At 43.4% G+C, this 19,924-nt stretch overlaps 1 protein-coding gene across 3 annotated transcripts; it reads right to left on the reverse strand.

Annotated features, from left to right (window-relative positions):
* Positions 1–857: 857 nt before the first annotated feature.
* Positions 858–18,578, reverse strand: LOC115582862 (caspase recruitment domain-containing protein 8-like). 3 transcript variants are annotated; one of them, XM_030419088.1, is made up of 13 exons: positions 18,531–18,578; positions 16,959–17,135; positions 15,902–16,021; positions 14,007–14,178; positions 13,836–13,880; positions 13,586–13,757; positions 12,949–13,097; positions 12,630–12,685; positions 11,282–11,499; positions 2,254–2,531; positions 1,898–2,011; positions 1,669–1,810; positions 858–1,432 (listed from the first exon to the last, which is right to left on the reverse strand). In XM_030419088.1, exons 2-13 carry the CDS (start codon positions 17,114–17,116, stop codon positions 1,113–1,115), a joined length of 1,944 nt encoding a protein of 647 aa, XP_030274948.1. In that variant the 5' UTR covers positions 17,117–17,135; positions 18,531–18,578; the 3' UTR covers positions 858–1,112. The 3 variants fall into 3 exon arrangements, with proteins under 3 accessions (XP_030274948.1, XP_030274949.1, XP_030274947.1); XM_030419089.1 differs by lacking the exon at positions 18,531–18,578 and adding an exon at positions 17,561–17,915 and having other exon boundaries at positions 12,964–13,097; XM_030419087.1 differs by lacking the exon at positions 18,531–18,578 and adding an exon at positions 17,561–17,913.
* Positions 18,579–19,924: the final 1,346 nt, after the last annotated feature.

The following is a 19,924-nucleotide window of genomic DNA, read 5'->3' on the forward strand; positions in this document are numbered from 1 at the left end:
GTCAATGCAAAGAATCTGATAGAAAGGCTTCAGTTCTTCCTTCTTTGGTTCCATTGTTTAGTTTTCTGACTTTGCTTTTGTCTGCAAACATGCTGCATGGAACAACATCACATTTAGACAGCTGTGAACTAAAGAGAACATCCTCTCACACCACTGGAGAAGGAGGAGAAGAGGTAATCAGTAACTACTGAATTGGCTTTAAAAGTTTTTAGACCACACTTTTGGTTATCCCTGTTCCTTTGATCTCAATTAATAAAAGCACCTGTATTTTCAGATTACATTAAGTGGTGTGAGAGTGTGAGGACGCCTTAACAAGTGACCGGCCCGGTTCGGTTACAACAGAGCTTTGCATTTTCCCAGTTAGTATAGAGAAAGTCAGATCAGTCTCAATGAAAAAAAAAATGTATTTCAGGATTTGTACATAAACAACATAAAAAAAACACATTTGTGTAAAAAAACAGTGACATATAAAAAAGGTAAAAAATTCTATATTTTTGATGCAAGCAAAACATTTTCTTGATTTATATAAATGTAGCAGAAATATGTAAATATACTATGTATTCAAAAGTATTTACAATTTTCATCAAAAACATCATTTGAACTGTTTTATATATTTATATACTACACTAATATTACGTTTAGATACAGTGTTGAACCTGCATTTACACACTGATTCAGTCAATCATTTGTAAGCCTCACTGCATTTGTGTGGGATTTTCTGTGAGACTCTCCTGACGTGAATCATTTTATAAATATATTTTTATTTTCCCTGATGAGCAGGTGAGAAGCCGTTAAAACTGTTGTGCTTTAATCCTACCGTTTAATTTGTTGGTTCATTAAGTCCATTAAAAAAGTGCTTCACTGATCCTTTTCGTCTCTTCCTGTTAGTCGCTATTCATAACATGTGATTTACAGTCCAACAGTAATAATGCTCATGATCAGTTACCTCTTGAGCTCTTTGTGACACCAAACAATTTGAATATACAAACTACAAGCATTAAAGTGCATTTTTGCCCTCTTTGGTCCTGATCAAATGAGCTCGACTCCAGGTGTGAAACATCCTTAAACAGCCAGCTGTTACAAAGATTCACACACGTTGCGTGTCTTTTTCTTCAGCTAAACATCAGCTGTCTAGAAAGATTTGGATCCACCTTACGGAGAGCAGCGATCAAGACCGAGCTGGCTACAGTTCCCTTTTTTCGCACTGTGTCGATCAATTTTCGTGCTTTATCCTGTGTGGTCGGTTTTGTTTTGACTGACTGCATTTCTTCATCATTTACAAAGTCCAGATCAAGAAGTTTATCCAGAAGCTGGTTCAGAACAGGTCCAGACACTCGCTCTACAAACTGTGACCTAATAGAGCTCAGCCTCTGTTCTGCCAGCACATCGTCCTCTGCTGGGACGTTCATCTGTCCAGTTCTCCTTGTTGAATCTGGAAGATACCCAAAGATAAAACTTTTAAAAACTAACATCACTTTGAAAGAAAGCTCTTAGAAAGTACAACATTTTAAAGTTCGAACTGAAATTCCAGCCACCTAAATACACCAGATTTTGTCCATCAAGGTTCATGGATAATTCACACAGAAATTAACAAAATGTTGAAAAACTCTCCATCAATCGTAAACAAAGTGAGGAAAACATTCCTGCATCCCTGGGATGAAGTCTTACCGTTGAGATCAACATCATGCTCCCAGACCACCAACTGTCCACGATCATTGACTGTTAAAGTCACTTCTTCTGTGGTTGTAGGCAGGCGGACCTCAAATGTTGGGAAGTAATTTGGTCCAAACTCCATGTTGAACTTTGCACTCTGAAAAAAAAAAGTATCAGAGTATTCAAAGATGAATCATGTCAACATGCTGCAGCACTAACAAAGTATTTTATTTCAAATTCTCACCTTAGGCTGTATTTTAATGGCCTGAGGACAGTGAAGAGTGTAACTCTGATCTTCAATGAGTTCACATTTTGCAGGAACCTGGATGTTCTCTGAATATCGCTGCTGTGCGCTCACCTGAAGAGACATCAGAACATTTTCACAATTAAACAGTTTCTCCTCAGTAGAACCTGACATTAACAGGTCAATTATATCTCATTACAGATAAATCAGTATCAGTGTATTTGTAGGTCGGCAAGTACCCACATTTACTGCATCAGCAGAGTGGGGCTGCAACTATTACTGTTGTTTTAAGACATATTGGTAAGGTCTTCTTAAAGAGACAAGTTTGGACTGACAGCTGTAACATGGAGCTTTACCTCATCCAGATGGATGTTCCTTGGGAGGAGAAACACGTTGAGTTTTTGTCTCTGTGTTTTTGGGTTTGGTTGTCCGAGGAACAGCAGGACTTGGCCGCTAATTGGTCTCATGTCATTGCTGCTCAACAACCTTTTAATAAATTTCCTCACTATGCCAAAGGCAGAGAAGTGAGAAACTGTAACAACCACATGAGTGTCTGTAATCTCCAGCGGCTCGAGGAAGTTCATTCCGTCATCAGTGATGTGGACGACGGACAGCAGACCTTCAGGCAGCGGAGCTGTGAAAACACAGAGATGTGAACTTTTGCTCATTACAACTGTAGTAGTTGTTTTATAGAGTTTCCCAGAACATTGAGCTGATCTTTTGTACAACTGTTGTCCAGGTTGAGTAATTTATTGAACACATATCAAGAGATGGAGGATGGAAAGCCAGAGACAATAAATTAAAATTGTGCAAAATAAATACAACAGAAATCATTTATTTTTTTAAAATAATATTCAGATATATTGTGATGAATTTGGTGGATGAGGAACTTTCCTCTTATACCATCCAGTTCTGCTTGAAAAGTATATTTTAGTTTTTGGGGGCATTTTCTTCTTTGTGTCACAGTTTGGTAGTGAAGAATTGAAAATGAAATGAACTAATTCTTTCAGCTCTGATACAGTCATACTGTATGTTCTGAAGATTGTATGACAAAGCAGGTGCTTTGAGTGGATTCAGCAGCTAGGGGCGCTGACGCGCTCATTTAGGCTTAGTGCTGCTGACTGGGAGAGAGAGAGAGAGAGAGAGAGAAGAAGAGACTGAAGACGGTGAGAAGTGTGTTTAGCAGGTGGATGAAGTTGAGTTTGCCACTTTGTTTCAGTTGATCCGCCGTTTGTGGTTCAGTGTGCGTCCAGAGAAACGTAAGTTACATTGTTTATTTACTGGATGCATTTTTCATTGTTGTTATATTTTGTATCTGTTTATAAGTCTGCTAATTGAGATTATTTCTGGTACATAAGAGTGTATTTCTAGCAGTGTTAGCTATCACCGCTGATGGTTTAAATGGTCATTTATGTTATATTAATGCCACTGGCTATTTTCTTTGTTGTCAGTTACATATATATGTGATATAATATCATGTATATTACTTCTGTATATGATGTGTCATATTTTTCATGCTAATGATAATTAGATTATAATTTGGGGTGTGTGCTATGGTCAAGCATTTGTGAGCTATTTATTGATGACTGTTATTGTTTTTGGTTTATTCTAGAACCACACTCATACCACCTCTGTAAGTGTACACTGTTTACACTGGATTAAAATGCCATAAAAGGGATCGACTGTTTCCTGCTTGATTCTTCATTTAAGTCTTGGGGGAACATTATAGACTGTGTTCTAACCGACACACACTTCGCGATTACAAATCAGAGAAGCCAGTCTATAACCTTTAAACCTCCATTACATATGGTCCTTCGAGCCGGATAAGGTAATTACGAAGTGAAAATGGCTCATGTTCCCCCAAGTGAAGATTCACGTCCACGCCGACGAGTGCGCCAACCAAGATGGATGGAAGATTATGAAGGGTACACCCACCCACAGGCTGGGAGCTATCCACTACGCACCTCTGCTGCAATAGAGGAGACCGACTGGAGCAGAAACAGAGAGGGATTTGCCGAGATGACACCCCTCACCCAGCATCCACTACAGCCCACTCATTATCCTGCTGAGTTCATAGAGACATCTTCCAGTCACATTGGAGCCACAGCACTGGTGTATGTGAGTACGTCACAGCCATATGAGGGCCCACCTGCAATGATGAATATGTTGCAGCAAATACAAGAGGATAATAGGAGATTGCAGCTGATGGTGAGAGATATAAGACGTCAAATGGACAGGAGCAGTGCAGCACCTCCCAGTTTACAGCCTGCACAGCTGGACCATCCACAAGAGAGTCACCCCCCTGTAATAAGAGAGGGCACCAGGGCCCCAACGTCACAAACCCCTATGCTGCATCCAACACCTGGAACACGTCATCCACAACCAGGAGACCAGGCCAGCCGGCCAATGCCACCACCCCACCTACCAGCCCAACCACCGCCTCCACCAAGGGAGCTGCACCACCTGCCTGCAGTACAGGACAGGTATTTAGCAGACGATGATTGGCCGCCGCCTCCCCCACCAGTAGCCTTCTCTCAGTGCGTTTACATGACACTCAAGAAAACCGAATTACTGCGTTAGTCTGACTATGAACGGATCTTTAAGATGCATGTATACACCTTAGTCTGACTAAAATCGGACCGGATCGGATTTCTCATAGTCGAATTACACCACGTTGATTATTCGATTGATAGTCGCATTACTCCTGCATGTATACGTTTCCAGCGGATCGGATCGGATTTTGCGTTCTGCGCAGGCGCGAGATTTTTCCCCGGGGCCGTGAGCCGGAAGTAGACGGACGGCGATGGCGGTGGCGGCGACGGCTTTCCTCCGAAATCACCGCAAGAAAGAGCGCCAGAGTGCACCTAGTTTGTGTAATTATCATGTACACCATATACGAAGTGTACAAAGATGTAGCTTCGTCTCGCTCTTCGTACGCCATCTTTCTTGAATGCCGAGGCAGCTGGTGACTTAAAGAGGTCAGCCGGAGGTGCGCCGTTAACACTAGTTGAAATGGGTACAGCGCCACCTAGCGTACCGGGGTATGACATGCTTACGGCCAGTAATTCGATTTTCTCACTGGCATGTATACTCGGATAATTGCAGTTGTCCGATTGAGCAGCATAGTCGAACTATGGCTGTAATCTGACTAAGCTGTGCATGTAAACGCACTGTCTGATGACAATTATGAGCAACCTACTGATATTGTAGAGAACCTTAGAGAACGTCTGCAGCAGCTGGAAGCACGACTGTCACCAGCTCCATCCATGATGTCCGAACCACCATATGATATGGTGCTGCCATCAGTTGCACCCCCACAACCCCCCCAACGGCTAACCTCAGTGACACTGCCTAACAGTAACGAGAGGACATACAGGGGACCGACACCGTCAATCCCAAAGTTCACACGCGGTGACCCCAGAGAGTTCTCCAGACTGAAGCTTGCCCTTGACAATATTCTTCCCGCTGATGCGACAGAGATGTTCAAGTATCAAGTGCTCTGTGATCACCTCAAGTTTGAAGAGGCTCTCCTGATAGCTGATTCCTATAGCAATTCCTTATTCCCCTACTCTGACACTATGGCTTCCTTGACCAAACACTACGGTCAGCCCCACCAGTTATCTCTACGGCGGATTGCAGAGCTCATGGAGGAGCCCACTATCCGAGCTGGAGACACTGTAGCATTCAGGAGGTTTGCTCTGAGAGTTCGAGCTCTTGTCAGGATGTTAGAGCAGCTAGGTGAAGACGGGCGCATAGAGTTAAAGTGTGGGTCTCACATAGCCAGATTAATGAAGAAGCTTCCCCAGGATCTCCGGGCCACCTTCCGGCGTCACCTTCACTCTTGGAAAGCAGGAATCCCATCATTGATGGACTTCGCGGAGTGGCTGGACTATGAGCTGGAAATTCAAGAGGACGGAGATCAGTTCGACAAGATAGAGGATGTCCAGAAAGGGAGAAGCGGGGTGAGGAAGGAGGGTGATAAGGATAGGAGAGCCACTAAGAAGACCATGAATGTGTTGCATGGTACTGCCAATAACACAACCCCCCAAGCAGGACAAGCTGAAGTCTCAGATCACCAAGAGACCATGGATAAGCCCAAAGCTTATTGCCCCTACTGCAGCAATACGCAACACTTCCTGGACCAGTGCTTGAACTTCAAGCAATTAACCAAGGAGCAGAAGATGACCTGGGTGAAGTCCAATAATCGCTGCTGGCGTTGTGGATGGCACCATCAGGCCGCCCAGTGTAGATTGAGAGTCCTATGCAAGACGTGCAAGGGGAAGCACCTCGAGGCCTTGCATGAAGTGAATCTCCGGCCTGGCAAGAGTGAGCGTACTGCAGGGAACGGCACTAGTGCAGAGATGAAGTCAGCGACAGATGTTTTGTATCTGGATCGGCGTGCCGGCTGCAGTCAGGTCCTTTTGAAGGTCAGCAAGGTGCTACTACGTAACGGTGACCACACCCTGGAGACATACGCAATCTTAGATGATGGCTCAGAGAGAACAATTCTACTCCAGGAGGCCGTCCAGAGGCTGCAGCATCAGGGGACACCCGAGAGTCTCACCCTGAGAACCGTTCGTCAAGATGCGAGAACACTACATGGCTCATCAGTAATGTTCAAAATCTCTCCGACCGGTCAGCCAACAAAGACATTTACTATTGAGAGAGCCTTCACTGCAGGTGGACTAGGTCTGGCTGAACACTCTTACCCAGTGAAGGGACTTCAGCGCAGATATAAGCACCTCAAGAAGCTCCCCCTGCAGCCATTCACAAATGTTCACCCACTCCTCTTGATAGGTTCCGACTGTCCGCACCTTGTGACGCCTATTGAACCTGTCCGTCTCGGCCCGTCGGGGAGCCCAGCTGCGGTAAAGACCAGGCTTGGCTGGACACTGCAAGGGCCAGTCAAGTCTTTCCAACAGTGCAACCGCCCACAGCAGTGTCTGTTCGTGACCTCTACCTCCCCTACAGCTGAACTCTTTAATCAGGTAGAGAAGCTCTGGCAACTGGACACCCTGCCATACAGAAACGAGAAATGGTGACGAGGTCACGGAGAGACCAAGAGGCCATGAACCTTCTAGAGGTAAAGACTAGGAGAGTGGAGGTGGATGGGTCCTCAGATACGCTACCCCACTGTTACGGGTGAGTAACATGCCTATACTCACAGCGCCGCCTGAAGCGGTGCTCCCCAGTCTAAGCAGCACGGAGAAGCGTCTAGGCAGAGACCCGGTGAAGGCACAGGCATATCAGGCGGAGATTATGAAGTTGGAGAAGTCAGGCTATGCTTCCAGAATTAGTCAGGAGCAGGTGAAGGATTCCAAGGAGTCGTGGTTTATTCCCCATCACCTGGTGACACACAACGGAAAAAACCGAATCGTGTTTAACTGTTCTTACACCTATAGGGATAAGAACCTCAATGAGCTGCTGCTGCCAGGCCCAAACCTGGGTGCATCTCTCCTGGGTGTCCTACTGCGGTTTAGGGAACATTCAATTGCTGTCAGCAGTGACATAAAGGGAATGTTCCACCAGGTGAGGTTGCTGCCTGAAGATCGCCCTCTGTTGCGCTTCCTCTGGCGTGATCTACAGAGAGACTCCCAACCTAGTGTATATGAGTGGCAGGTCCTTCCCTTCGGGACTACTTGTTCCCCATGCTGTGCCATATACGCATTACAGAGGCATGTACACGATCACACCCACACAGGGGATACAGTTCGTGAGTCTATCGAGAACCACTTCTATGTGGACAACTGGCTACAGAGCTTCCCAACTCCAGACATGGCCAAAGATGTCGCAGACAAGCTGAGGGTGCTGTTAATGGAGGGTGGCTTCGAACTGCGACAGTGGGCCAGCAACATGCCAAATGTTATTGGCCACCTGCCCAAGGAGATCAGGTCAGAGAGTAGTGAACAGTTGCTAAATCACACAAACATGGATCCACAAGAACCTGCCCTGGGGCTGCGTTGGTTATGCCACTCGGATACGCTGCAGTATAAGTCACGGCCGATGGAGCGCCTCCCGCCCACCATGAGGAACATCTATAAGGTATTGGCCAGCCAATATGACCCCATAGGATTTCTCATGCCCTATACTACAAGGGCCAAAGTGCTTGTTCAGCAGTTATGGGACAAAAAGCGGGAGTGGGACGATCCTCGGCTACCCGGTGAATTGCTCACAGCGTGGCAAGACTGGGAAAACGAGCTACAATATCTGGACAACATCAGACTGCCTCGCTGCTACGTGAGTCCAGCCATGGACAATGCAGCCAGTAAGCGGGAGGTCCACATCTTCTGTGATGCGTCTCAACGTGCGTATGGTAGTGTGGGATATCTCCGCACAGAAGACACCGAGGGTAATGTGGAGGTAGCATTCCTGACAGCCCGGTCCAGAGTGGCCCCTAAGCGTCAGCTCTCCATGCCCCGGTTGGAGCTGTGTGCTGCGCTCACGGGCGCACAGCTTGCAGATGTGCTTACTCGAGAGCTCACAGTGGCGATATCGAGAGTGGTTATGTGGACAGACTCCACAACTGTTCTTGCCTGGATCCAATTGGACTCTTGTCGCTTTAAGGTGTTTGCAGGAACCCGTATTGCAGAAATTCAAGAGCTGACTGATAGCCAGGCCTGGCGCTATGTGGAGACGTCAGAGAACCCCGCAGATGACCTCACCCGGGGAAAATCCCTGCAGGATCTCTCAGGTGAAAATCATTGGATCCATGGACCCCTGTTCCTGCAGCTACCACCCAACAAGTGGCCAGTGCATCCAGTCCCAACAAGCGAATACATCACTGAGGAGCTGCGAAAGCCCACCACCTGCCTGGTTAGCACGGTAAATGGCACCCACCATTCCTTACCTGATGCTCAGCAGTTTAGCACCTTCAGTGAACTGGTGAAGGCGACTGTGGGGTACCTTCATGGGGCGGCTGCTGATGCTAGAGGGACACCTACAGCAGAGGAATTCAAGGAAGCGGAACTCAGCATCCTGCGGTCCACACAAAGAGATAGCTTCTCAGAAGAAGTTCAGTGTCTGGCAGCTGGAAAACAAGTCCCCTCCTCCAGCTGCTTAATCACGCTGGCTCCAGAATATGATGCATCATTCCAACTGATACGAGTAGGAGGTCGGCTGCGGCGTTGCCAGGATCTGGAGGACGATGTGATCCACCCTATAGTCCTCGACCCAAGACATGCTGTGACCAAGCTGCTCATCCGACAGGTTGACCAAGACCTGAAACACCCTGGTGAAGAGCGACTCTTTGCAGAGCTGAGGAGGAAGTTCTGGATCCTTCGTGGCCGGGAGGCCATAAGAAGAGAGCAGCGCTCATGCTCAGAGTGTCAGAGGTGGAGAGCCCAACCTGTCAACCCTAAGATGGCAGACTTGCCCCCTGCACGGCTCAGGCTGCATCAACCAGCCTTCTACTCTACGGGGATTGATTGTTTTGGTCCAATGCAGGTTAAAATCGGCCGACGGAACGAGAAACACTGGGACTTGCTCTTCAAATGCCTCACGATGCGAGCAGTCCATATTGAAGTGCTGTCCAGCATCAACACGGACTCCTTCCTGATGGCCTTAAGGAGGTTCATATCCCGTCGCGGGAAACCAGCAGAGTTGCTCTCGGACCAGGGCACCAATTTTAGAGGTGGAGAAAGGGAATTACAAGAAGCCTTTCAAACCCTTCATCCTTCTCTCCAAGCCCAGCTGGCAGAGTACCAGATAAAGTTTTGTTTCAACCCGCCTAGTGCCCCCCACTTTGGAGGCTCCTGGGAGCGGGAAATCAGGTTGATCAAGGCTGCTCTGACTGCTACCCTGGGGTCACAGGTTGTCAGCGGTGAAGTTCTGACCACCGTCCTGATTGAGATTGAGGGTATCCTCAATTCCAAGCCCCTCGGCTATGTATCATCCGACGTGGCAGACCCGGACCCGGTCACCCCCAATCTGTTGCTGATGGGACGGCCAGACCCTTCGCTACCTCAGGCAGTGTATCATGACTCAGAGCTGCTCAGCCGTCGCCAGTGGAGGGTCTGTCAAGTGCTGTCCGATCGCTTCTGGATGCGGTTCCTGCGCCACTACCTGCCCACACTGCAAACCCGATCCAAGTGGCAGTCGGACACCTCCCCTCTTCAGCTGGATACCATCGTGATGATCATCGATCCTCAACTGCCACGAGCATCATGGCCTGTCGGGAAGATCAAGAAGGTGTTCCCTGGAACCGATGGACTGATTCGCACAGCGGAGGTCACAGTACGGGACCGCACCTGTGTCCGACCTGTAAGCCGTCTTATCAGACTCCCTGCTGTACCAGAAGAAAATTGACAGGCCTAAATACTACAAATTTGCGGCAGCAAATTTGGGGGCAGCTGTTCTGAAGATTGTATGACAAAGCAGTTGCTTTGAGTGGATTCAGCAGCTAGGGGCGCTGACGCACTCATTTAGGCTTAGTGCTGCTGACTGGGAGAGAGAGAGAGAGAAGAAGAGACTGAAGACGGTGAGAAGTGTGTTTAGCAGGTGGATGAAGTTGAGTTTGCCACTTTGTTTCAGTTGATCCGCGGTTTGTGGTTCAGTGTGCGTCCAGAGAAATGTAAGTTACATTGTTTATTTACTGGATGCATTTTTCATTGTTGTTATATTTTGTCTGTTTATAAGTCTGCTAATTGAGATTATTTCTGGTACTTAAGAGTGTATTTCTAGCAGTGTTAGCTATCACCGCTGATGGTTTAAATGGTCATTTATGTTATATTAATGCCACTGGCTATTTTCTTTGTTGTCAGTTACATATATATGTGATATAATATCATGTATATTACTTCTGTATATGATGTGTCATATTTTTCATGCTAATGATAATTAGATTATAATTTGGGGTGTGTGCTATGGTCAAGCATTTGTGAGCTGTTTATTTATGACTGTTATTGTTTTTGGTTAATTCTAGAACCACACTCATACCACCTCTGTAAGTGTACACTGTTTACACTGGATTAAAGTGCCATAAAAGGGGTCGACTGTTTCCTGCTTGATTCTTCATTTAAGTCTTGGGGGAACATTATAGACTGTGTTCTAACCGACACACACTTCGCGATTACAAATCAGAGAAGCCTGTCTATAACCTTTAAACCTCCATTACACTGTATGTCACAATAAAATAATTCACAACTTCTGTGTGAAATGAAAAATGAAGGGCAGTCGGAAACTCTCAGTGCAGCAGTTGTCTTTTTCTTTCTCCTAATGAAATCTCCTTCACATCACGACTTGAGTTTCCTTTTTGTTTCAATCAAGGGTACGAAAAGTTAGGAAGGGACATATGATGTGACTATTGCACCACAACCTAACAATGTATAAATCATCAGGATGTTGTTTGTTCAGACTGTGGCTGTAACAAATGGTAAGTGTTCTTACCATCCATAACTTCACAGTGAGGCAGGTGGAGCTGACAGACAGCAGCGTCCTCTGAACACTTGATATCAAACAGCAGCCCTGCAGCCATCTTATCAGCTGATCTGAGGAGGCTTTCATCCCATTGGACAGTCCTGTACAGCAGCTCCGCCTCCTGAACCATAACAAACACCAGTCCAGTCGCTTCACAGTGGAACACACCTGAACCAGGACACCTGAACCTGTAGGACACAGAGGAGCTGTTAGCAACAAGCCAGACTGCTGTCAAAAGATCTGGTTACGTGCAGATACTTGTCTTTTTTATTTATCCTACACGTCGTGTTTTACACACACTGCTCACACTGACAACCATTCTAACGTCCAACAGACAAAAGTTCACTGCAAATTTTGAAATGCAAGAAATTAGCTAAACTGTAAAAGATGAACTTTCAATCAAACAGTAAATGTTGACAGGAGGTGATGTACTGAACATCGCCAGGCTTTCTTTGCATGAGCTGGCTCTACAAAACCTAAAACCTCAGTTATGGATTAAAGGTAACAACTAGTAAATAAATATTCTGTAATAATAATTAGTGTTTATCAACTTGCTTTGTTAACCCAGCCTGGCTTTTTCAGGCTCTGTGCACGTTGAAAGGGTAATTTCACTGCACATTCTGAGCCCTTAATCTGCAAACTTGATCAAACATATTCAAATATTCTACTCAAGAATTTCAAACAGGTCTGACAATCACATATTGAAGGATATGTGGTGATCTGTTAAACTTTCATGAACTAAATATTGTCTGTGATAAATGCCAAGAGACTGATCAGACTTCAGCAAATCAGGAAGAGGCCTGAAAACATAATTCACAGTAGAAGTGTTCTGTTTTGGAGGAATCACGCTACATTCAATTTGTCATTGTAACCAATGACTTATAACAGTGAACTTTTGATGTATCTTTTGTGATTTAAGATTATTTCTCTTATAGCAAGCAAGGGCCAATCACAAATCACAGTGTTCTCCCTCTTGATGTTTTGCGACTGATTGTTCAGAAAAAGATCCAGACTGAACTGGGAAAATTCAGCTTTCAGGCTTTCAGCACCCACTGCATGGAAAACACTAATTACATTTTGTAGTTCAGTAAGAGCAAGAACAACCTTGCAAATTAAATAAAACAATATTTCTGCTCAGATTTTCTGCATGATTTATTGAGGTCTATAATTTGGACCAGATTATGTCTGTATATTAAATTAGCATTCTGATCTCTCTAGATTAAATGCCAGCCAGGTTTGTGACACAGAATAGATTCAACATATCTCACTAATCTTGCTCTGTAGTACATTACTTATAGAGAATTTGATGTTTTGTTACCTGTATGACGTCTTTCCAGACTCAGTTAGTAGTTCAGATTGGAAATGTTGCTTGTCCTAAAATTAAAAGAGTCACAAAATTAGTTAATTAAACTGGACGGGAGAGTTAATTAAAACACATTGAGATGGGGGCAAAGACTGAAGCTCAACTCTCCCAGTTATGCACAGTTTAGTCTATATGCACTCCTTAATAGTTATTCATCTTTTACAAGTGAAGCCTGCAGGACTGTGATGGACAGAATGCAGAAGGTCAGGAAAACTAAACTCTGGCGGGAGTGAAACTAAGAACACCTAAATGTCTAATAATGTGACAAACTGACATTTGTATTTTTAACCTCTCCACACAGAAGCTGATGCTGCTGGTTCGACCTCTCTGGATCATCAGGACACTGCGGATCCTCTTCATCCTCTTTACTCTCCTCTCTGATGTCCTCAGACACAGGGAGGTTTGACTCAGATGTGGATGGATCTGGGGGATGGGAGACGCAGCAGAGATCAAACTCTTGGACATCCTGATGACAAAACATTCATAAACTTCCAACAGCCAAGTCCACAGTTCAAAGCTGGTCAGGGTCCTTTGTAGCTTGTCTTTCTACACATGTTACCTGTTGTTTTCTATTGTCAAACCCTTTAATAAAGCCAAAATGTGGAAAGTCAAGTAAAAAGTTTAAGGCCAAGTGCAGGTATGTTTATGTCAAGGCAAGGTTGAAAGTGGGTTAATGCAAATTTAAGACCAAGTCCATACTGTGTGATTAAAGAAAATTAACAAAGAAGAGAGATCCTGCATCAAGGCAAAACAAATACAAGACATCATCATTCCAAACATTTAAAACAGAAAAGAAAACAACACAGCTGCTGAAATTACAGACCGTCATTAACACACAGCAGCCAATCTTACAGTTATATTTCAATTACAGTTTAAGTTCCTTTACGATATTCCGGTAGGCTTTTACTCACTTTGTTCAGGTCTGTGAGGTGGAGCCTTGTTGACGTTGCCTGGATGGCTGCTGAGTGACGAGACTTGCCCGGGACGACTTTGTCTGAACATGGCAATACTTTTCTTTATATGTCCCAGTTTGTTGTGTAGATATTCAAGGCGTTTCCTCTCTTGATTATAGTTCGGATAAGTCTGAAAGGCATATGAAAAAGCACAGTGACAATCTGATTATGTACTCAGATGATGATCAAGATAGTTGATAGTTGTTACCTTTTGTATTTTCAAATACTCTTGAAGTAACTGATGATGGATCATCTGAGAAGAGGAGACACAAAAAAGGACATGAATAAAACTGAACCAGTAAATATAATGGGACTATAATGGGAATCAAGGTATTGTGGAACACAGAACAGATTTGTGTGCATCTTTTAAGGAAACTACCTTCTTCTTTTCTTTGCTTTGCTTGACCTGTTCAAACTCATTTTGAAGCTTAGTAAGGTGCCGGCAGATGAGCTGTAGCTGAGCGTGTAGACGCCGGTACTCACTGTACTGGCTGTTGAAATCATCCTTATACCTCTGATACTGCTCTGGAGAGCTGATCACTGTGTACTTCCTTCGAGGGAAAAGAGATAAAATCTTAGTGAGTATAAATATATATAAATTTCTCTTTCACTCATTTGGCTCTAGCGAGAATGATCAGTAGAGCGAGACTTAATGAGAGGTACTAAGGCCTCGTCCACTTGTACAGACTGTAGGTAAAAAATAATCACCTTCCAGACGAGCGCTTGAGCAGCAGTTCAGAATAATCTCTGTGGCAGGTTGCTTAGATACAGAATTCCTATGTTACATCGAAAATTGATGTAAATGAGCCTTAACTTCAAACAATCGAATTGCACTACCGACAATTTCTTCACAAAGAAAAACTGAACTGACTGCAGTAAAGTGATAACATGACCAAAGATCCTGATGGTGTACTCAGGGAGTAAACTGGTGTTTGTGTGTGTGTGTGTGTGTGTGTGTGTGTGTATGATTGGTTATATCTCCAGGTGAACATGTGGCACTGTACATGGTAACCTCTGCTAACAGTGTACGGATATTAGGGCTGTCGAAATTGCTCCAAAATGACGTTCGAATATTCACTCCAAAAAAACAAAAAAAACACTTAAGTTCAAACCATTCGAATATCTAGATTTACGTATTATGTCAATAACAGGAGGACAAACTAATACAACGAGACATAACTACTTGTATAGGTATTTTCGGGATACGGTACCTCGGTTCCAATTCTTGACAAAACTCTCTGAAGCCCGAGTCATCAACGATACTGATCGGCCTCATGTCCTGCAAATGAACGTAGCAAGTTTCTTCATGCACGCCTCTTGTTGTGCTGCAGACCAAGAGCTCGCGGCGGGCGTTGAAAAATATGAGTCGAGACGTGGCTGTTTAGTTGGAGTTCCAGACATCATGGCATGCTCATTTGGGTGCACATTTTCAAGATGTGCCCTCATGTTGCTAGTGGTGGAATGGTAAGCTAACTGTAACTTACACAGCCTAACCCATACAACTTTATCTCGAGGCTCCGCATTTTTGCTGTCTACTGACCAAAATCCGAAGTGTTTCCAAACAGGCTTTTTAGGTTGCTTGGAGTACAAATCACTCTCTCTGCTGCCGAGTTGGGCTCTCAACTTTCTGCCATTACTTTTTTCTCTCTGCAATCTGCATCTGCCACGGTTTTTGTCGCGTCTCACTTTCAGCAGTGAGTGACGCTGTGCAGGTGCGACTCCTGTGACCTGTCCCTGACCGGTCAAACCGTGGGCCCACTCGCAAAGCAGCCGCTGATGTGTTTTTTCCACAGTCGAATATTCATTTTCACAATCGAATCTCCGTTTTTTTTTTTTATATTCGAATATATATTCGAATTTAGAATATTCGTTGACAGCCCTAATGGATATACATGTGAATGGGTGAATGCTGACTTGTGCTGAAAAGCACTTTGAGACTGGGTCGGCAAGAATAGAAAAGTGCTTTATAAATCCAGTCTATTAACCGTTTCGAAATGGATTTGCTTGGGAAGAGAGTTTACTTTGTAATGAACGGTTGTTACAAAGTAAAAAAAATCTGTAAAGGATCTTTGGCAATGTTATCACTTTAGTTCAATTCAGTTTTTTCTCCAGGAGTAAACCATCTTCTTAAATAAATCAATAAAGGATCTCTGAAACTCTCTCCAAGGCTCTCAGAGTTACCTTCATACCAGTCTCTTGTTTGTCTTGGTGCACACAGGAAAAATCATCTTCCATCCAATCAGTTTACAGTAAGAAAGAAGAAAAGAGTCTTACCCTGTGCCTGAGGGTCCAGATACAGGACTGAGCTTGGCGATCTTTCTAAGAGGATCTTGGGACAAGTCAGTATCCAAAGAAAGCTGCTCCTCTTCAGAATCGTGACTCCTCTTCATACCTCTGTGGAGACAGTCCTATTTTTAACTAAACTGATTTGTTTATTGTTTTTCAAAAATAAAAAAGATCTGGCAAAAAAAAAATGTTTTTAATAAAAGTTAGTGTTTTCTGTTTGAAATTCAGCATTCAGTCTGCAATGAAAAGTATTGTTTCCTTTTATTTCAGCTGCTCTGTTTTCATTCACACTAATAAACTGTCCTTCCATTAGAAGTGGTGAAAATAACTGTGGTAGATCAGCAGAATATAAAATGTCATCACTTTGTCATTTAATCCTATTGGACATTTCTCACATGACATTTAATCACAATAAGCACATTCATTCTTGGGTTGTGGCAAAAAAAAATCTTTTGTGAGGTTAAAGTGACCTTTGACCACCAAATCCTAATCATCCTTGAGTCCAAGTGGATGTTTTGTTTTGAGATGTAAGAAAAGACATCAGGTCCACAGTCGTCCCTGACAGTGAGGCACAACAATCCATTTTGAGAGTTGTTGAGTGATGAAATACTTCACAAACAGCTACTGTAACTCTTTGTCATCTGTGTCATTTTAAACATTCAGCATTAAATGCAATACATCAAGACTTTACATCAACATTTTGTCCACTTCTTGTGGGTCAAAATTAAAGTTGTGATCACAGCAGCATAAACAATTGCAAATTATCATATTCTGATTTACTTATGTTTTCCAAGACGCTCAACTTTTTGGGAATCTGGGTTGTAAGTAACTGCTAATCCTGCTGCTGTGGACACTTGACAACAGGATGTGTGATCTGGTTATAGCTTGTGATTATGAAATAGATCTGCCAAATGGCGCTTGCTCTAAAATATGAAGGTCTGACAGTGTATTTCTTTGATTCCTGAAGCCTAATGTTACTCTGACAATTAGCAAATGGCAAAACATAATCAGCAAACACTGAATGAGTTAGTGTGAGTCCTCTTACTGTGTGTCAAAGCGTGGAGGAGGATCTTTAGAGCCGTCAGTAGTCACAGAGAGACCACTTGATCCTTGAGACTCAACCTCGTGGCCCTCTTTCTTCACAGAGAGAAGGCTCGCTCCTGAGGACTCGACCACCACCTCTTCCTTCACAGAATCACTCATCTTCTGGTCTGAAGTCAGTCTGAGAAGATAAGCAGCGTAATATTCATTATATCAGGACTTTGCATCCACAGATGATTCAAACTGTCCAGTTCATAAAATGAAGTAGTTTGTCGTCCAAAAACTCGGAAATCAGTTTGCATGTTTGCACTTCCGGCTCCCTCATCTCAAAGTAAACGGGTCTTTTTGAATAGGTTTTCAGTTAAATGCCTGAAATAACATCTGTGATCACCACAGGCGCTTATTACAGGGCTACTTGACAACACGAAAGAAAACTTACCACAGTGTGTCTTTTTACAATTTATTTGTGTTTTTCAGCAGAGAAATATAGTTCGCCAAACCTACGACCAAGACGTTGAACAGAACATTCTTTAGAACACAGCTGATAAATCGTGCGCTGAAATTCAAGTCATCTTATCAGTCTTTTAAAACTGTCATGGCCCATACCGTGCTCTTTTTTGTGTTCAGTTCATGTCGATCCTCTTCTATTTTTATCAACGTCTCTGACATCCAAAACTTTGTGCTGTTTCACTTCGCCCTCTTCGCTGCTTTCCTCTCTTTTTCTTTTCTTGGCCGGTGACGACAGCTGAGCCTTTTGCCAAGACGCGAAATCACCGTCTTTTCAAAAATATTAAAGTTAATGTAAAACTCATCCATACTAGTGGCCTACGTTTTTTTCCGAAATGAAGTAGGTTACCGATCAGCTGACGTCGCTTAGCAACCAAAGACGCTGGGGTGACCGGACTACTTGCGTAGCAAAGATTTTAGACCGCGGAGTGCTACGACATACGTGAATCAGAGGCAAAAAGGCCACTTTCCTTGATGACGGTCAAATATGCTTAGCAACGGTCAATTATAGGAAAATAATTGACCGCCGAACGTTGGGGAGCTCCATTCATGTAATGGAGCATTCTACAGCATTGAGAAGAGCCGTGTAATAAGATTAAATACCCAACGGTTTAATTATAAAGCTCACATGTCTTAAAAACGGCGGTTGCTAACAAGTGTCTAAATGAGACTACAGAGGTTGTCGCGGACATTAAACGTCATCACAGCGAACAGGAGACTCATCTAGTAACTATTCCATCTATACAGGCTGACTTTAGTTACAAACTATTCTAAGTCCGACTTTACAACTTCACAAAAAGTGGTGTCCATCTGTTTTGCTTGGCAAAACGTGTAAATGTCATAAATGTGTTTGACTCAAAGATTATTTTCGGCCATATTCCAAAATCCAACGGAAAAATCCCAGAGACTTTTTTTGTGGAGGGAACCAGGGCGATGCTAATGTCAGAGTTAGCCTTCAAAAATACGTCATCAGTCCACAGCTCTAGCGTCATTGGTTCATTGACTGCATGAGGAAACTGACTCAGAGACTTTAATCGTAAAATAATGCAAGTGTTGTTTTCACACTCACCAGACTTCTGTCCTGCAGTTGCTGCTCTGTCCACTCAAAATGGAGTCTACCTGACAGACTGGATAGTTTCGTTTTCAGGTTTCCTCCCTGTTTACTACGACGTGTGTGTGTGTGTGTGTGTGTGTGTTGCTGTTTGACGTGACGTGTTCATGAGCTGACTGAACCGAAATGACTTTGAACCAAAATGTTGGTTTCACACATTTCAGATGCTTAATCTATTTGACAACATTAGTTCATTGGCAGATTGATAAAGGGTTTCTGCTTCTGTTTTGTTTTGTTTTTTTTAAATATTCTTTTATCACTTGGAGCACAACAATCAACAAGCACAACATTTCATTCAGCTGCACCCCGGAATCAACAATAGATTATGTTCCTCTTATCTGTGGTGAGTGGAGTCTTAGAGATATCAGCTCTAGAGATAAATGTATCGAATATAATGGGATATAAATTAATTTGGCTGTTCCATGAGTGGATGACCACTTTCTTCTTAGCGGTGACGCAGAAAGAAAATGTGGATTATTTTGAGTAACCAAGTCATAATTTGGCACTTCAATCTAGATGGATAAACAGAAGTACAGATCAGAAGAGATAAATCTGTGTTTTGATTTTGTGGTGAACTGTCCCTTTAACAGTCATCAGTTGGTTATGGCAACATTATTTTCTCATGGGACTCTGGGAGCTAAGTTTCAATAGCAAGAAATCAATAAACATCAGTAGTCGCGTACAGTTTTGTAGAGAATTGTTCTGCACAGATTTGTTTAGAATTGGCTGGTTCCCTGCAGCAGCTGACTGATCAGAAAAGACTCACCTCGTCTCTCTGGAACATCAAACCGCCAAGAAACCTCACAGACCTCCAGGTGAAATGTGTCTCTAAATCATTTTTTATTTTGTTCCCGTTCTTTCTTTGACCTGACCTAAAGTGCTGTGTAACCCAGTTATTTTTTTTCTTTACATATGCATTTAAAAATGTGTCGTCTCGGTCCACATCTAGTTTTAACATCTTAGAAACATGCAGAGACAACCAGCCATCTTTAATTGACCAATTAAGTATAAAAACTATCGTCAAGTGCTAAAATTTGTCAGTTGATAATTTGACAGCAGCAAAAAATCAACAGATTAGATATTTTTTCACCATAGATCTTTAAAAATCTGACTTAATCAATAGCTTCGATGTCCTGTGACCCAGTGACTCCAAACTAATGCTGAATTGTATCACGAAATAGTACAAATAAGACACACCTGTCTTTTATTACATTTGACTGCTTTATCTATAATATATCATATATATTTTTAACACCACACAGGCCACATAGGACACACCAACAAAACAAAGTGGTTGTAGCAAACTGCACGTTATTACAGTTTTGAGAAGCACAACATGAGCATGTTTGTTA

This window comes from Sparus aurata, chromosome 6 (genome assembly GCF_900880675.1).
Source record: "Sparus aurata chromosome 6, fSpaAur1.1, whole genome shotgun sequence".
NCBI classification, from domain to species: domain Eukaryota; kingdom Metazoa; phylum Chordata; class Actinopteri; order Spariformes; family Sparidae; genus Sparus; species Sparus aurata.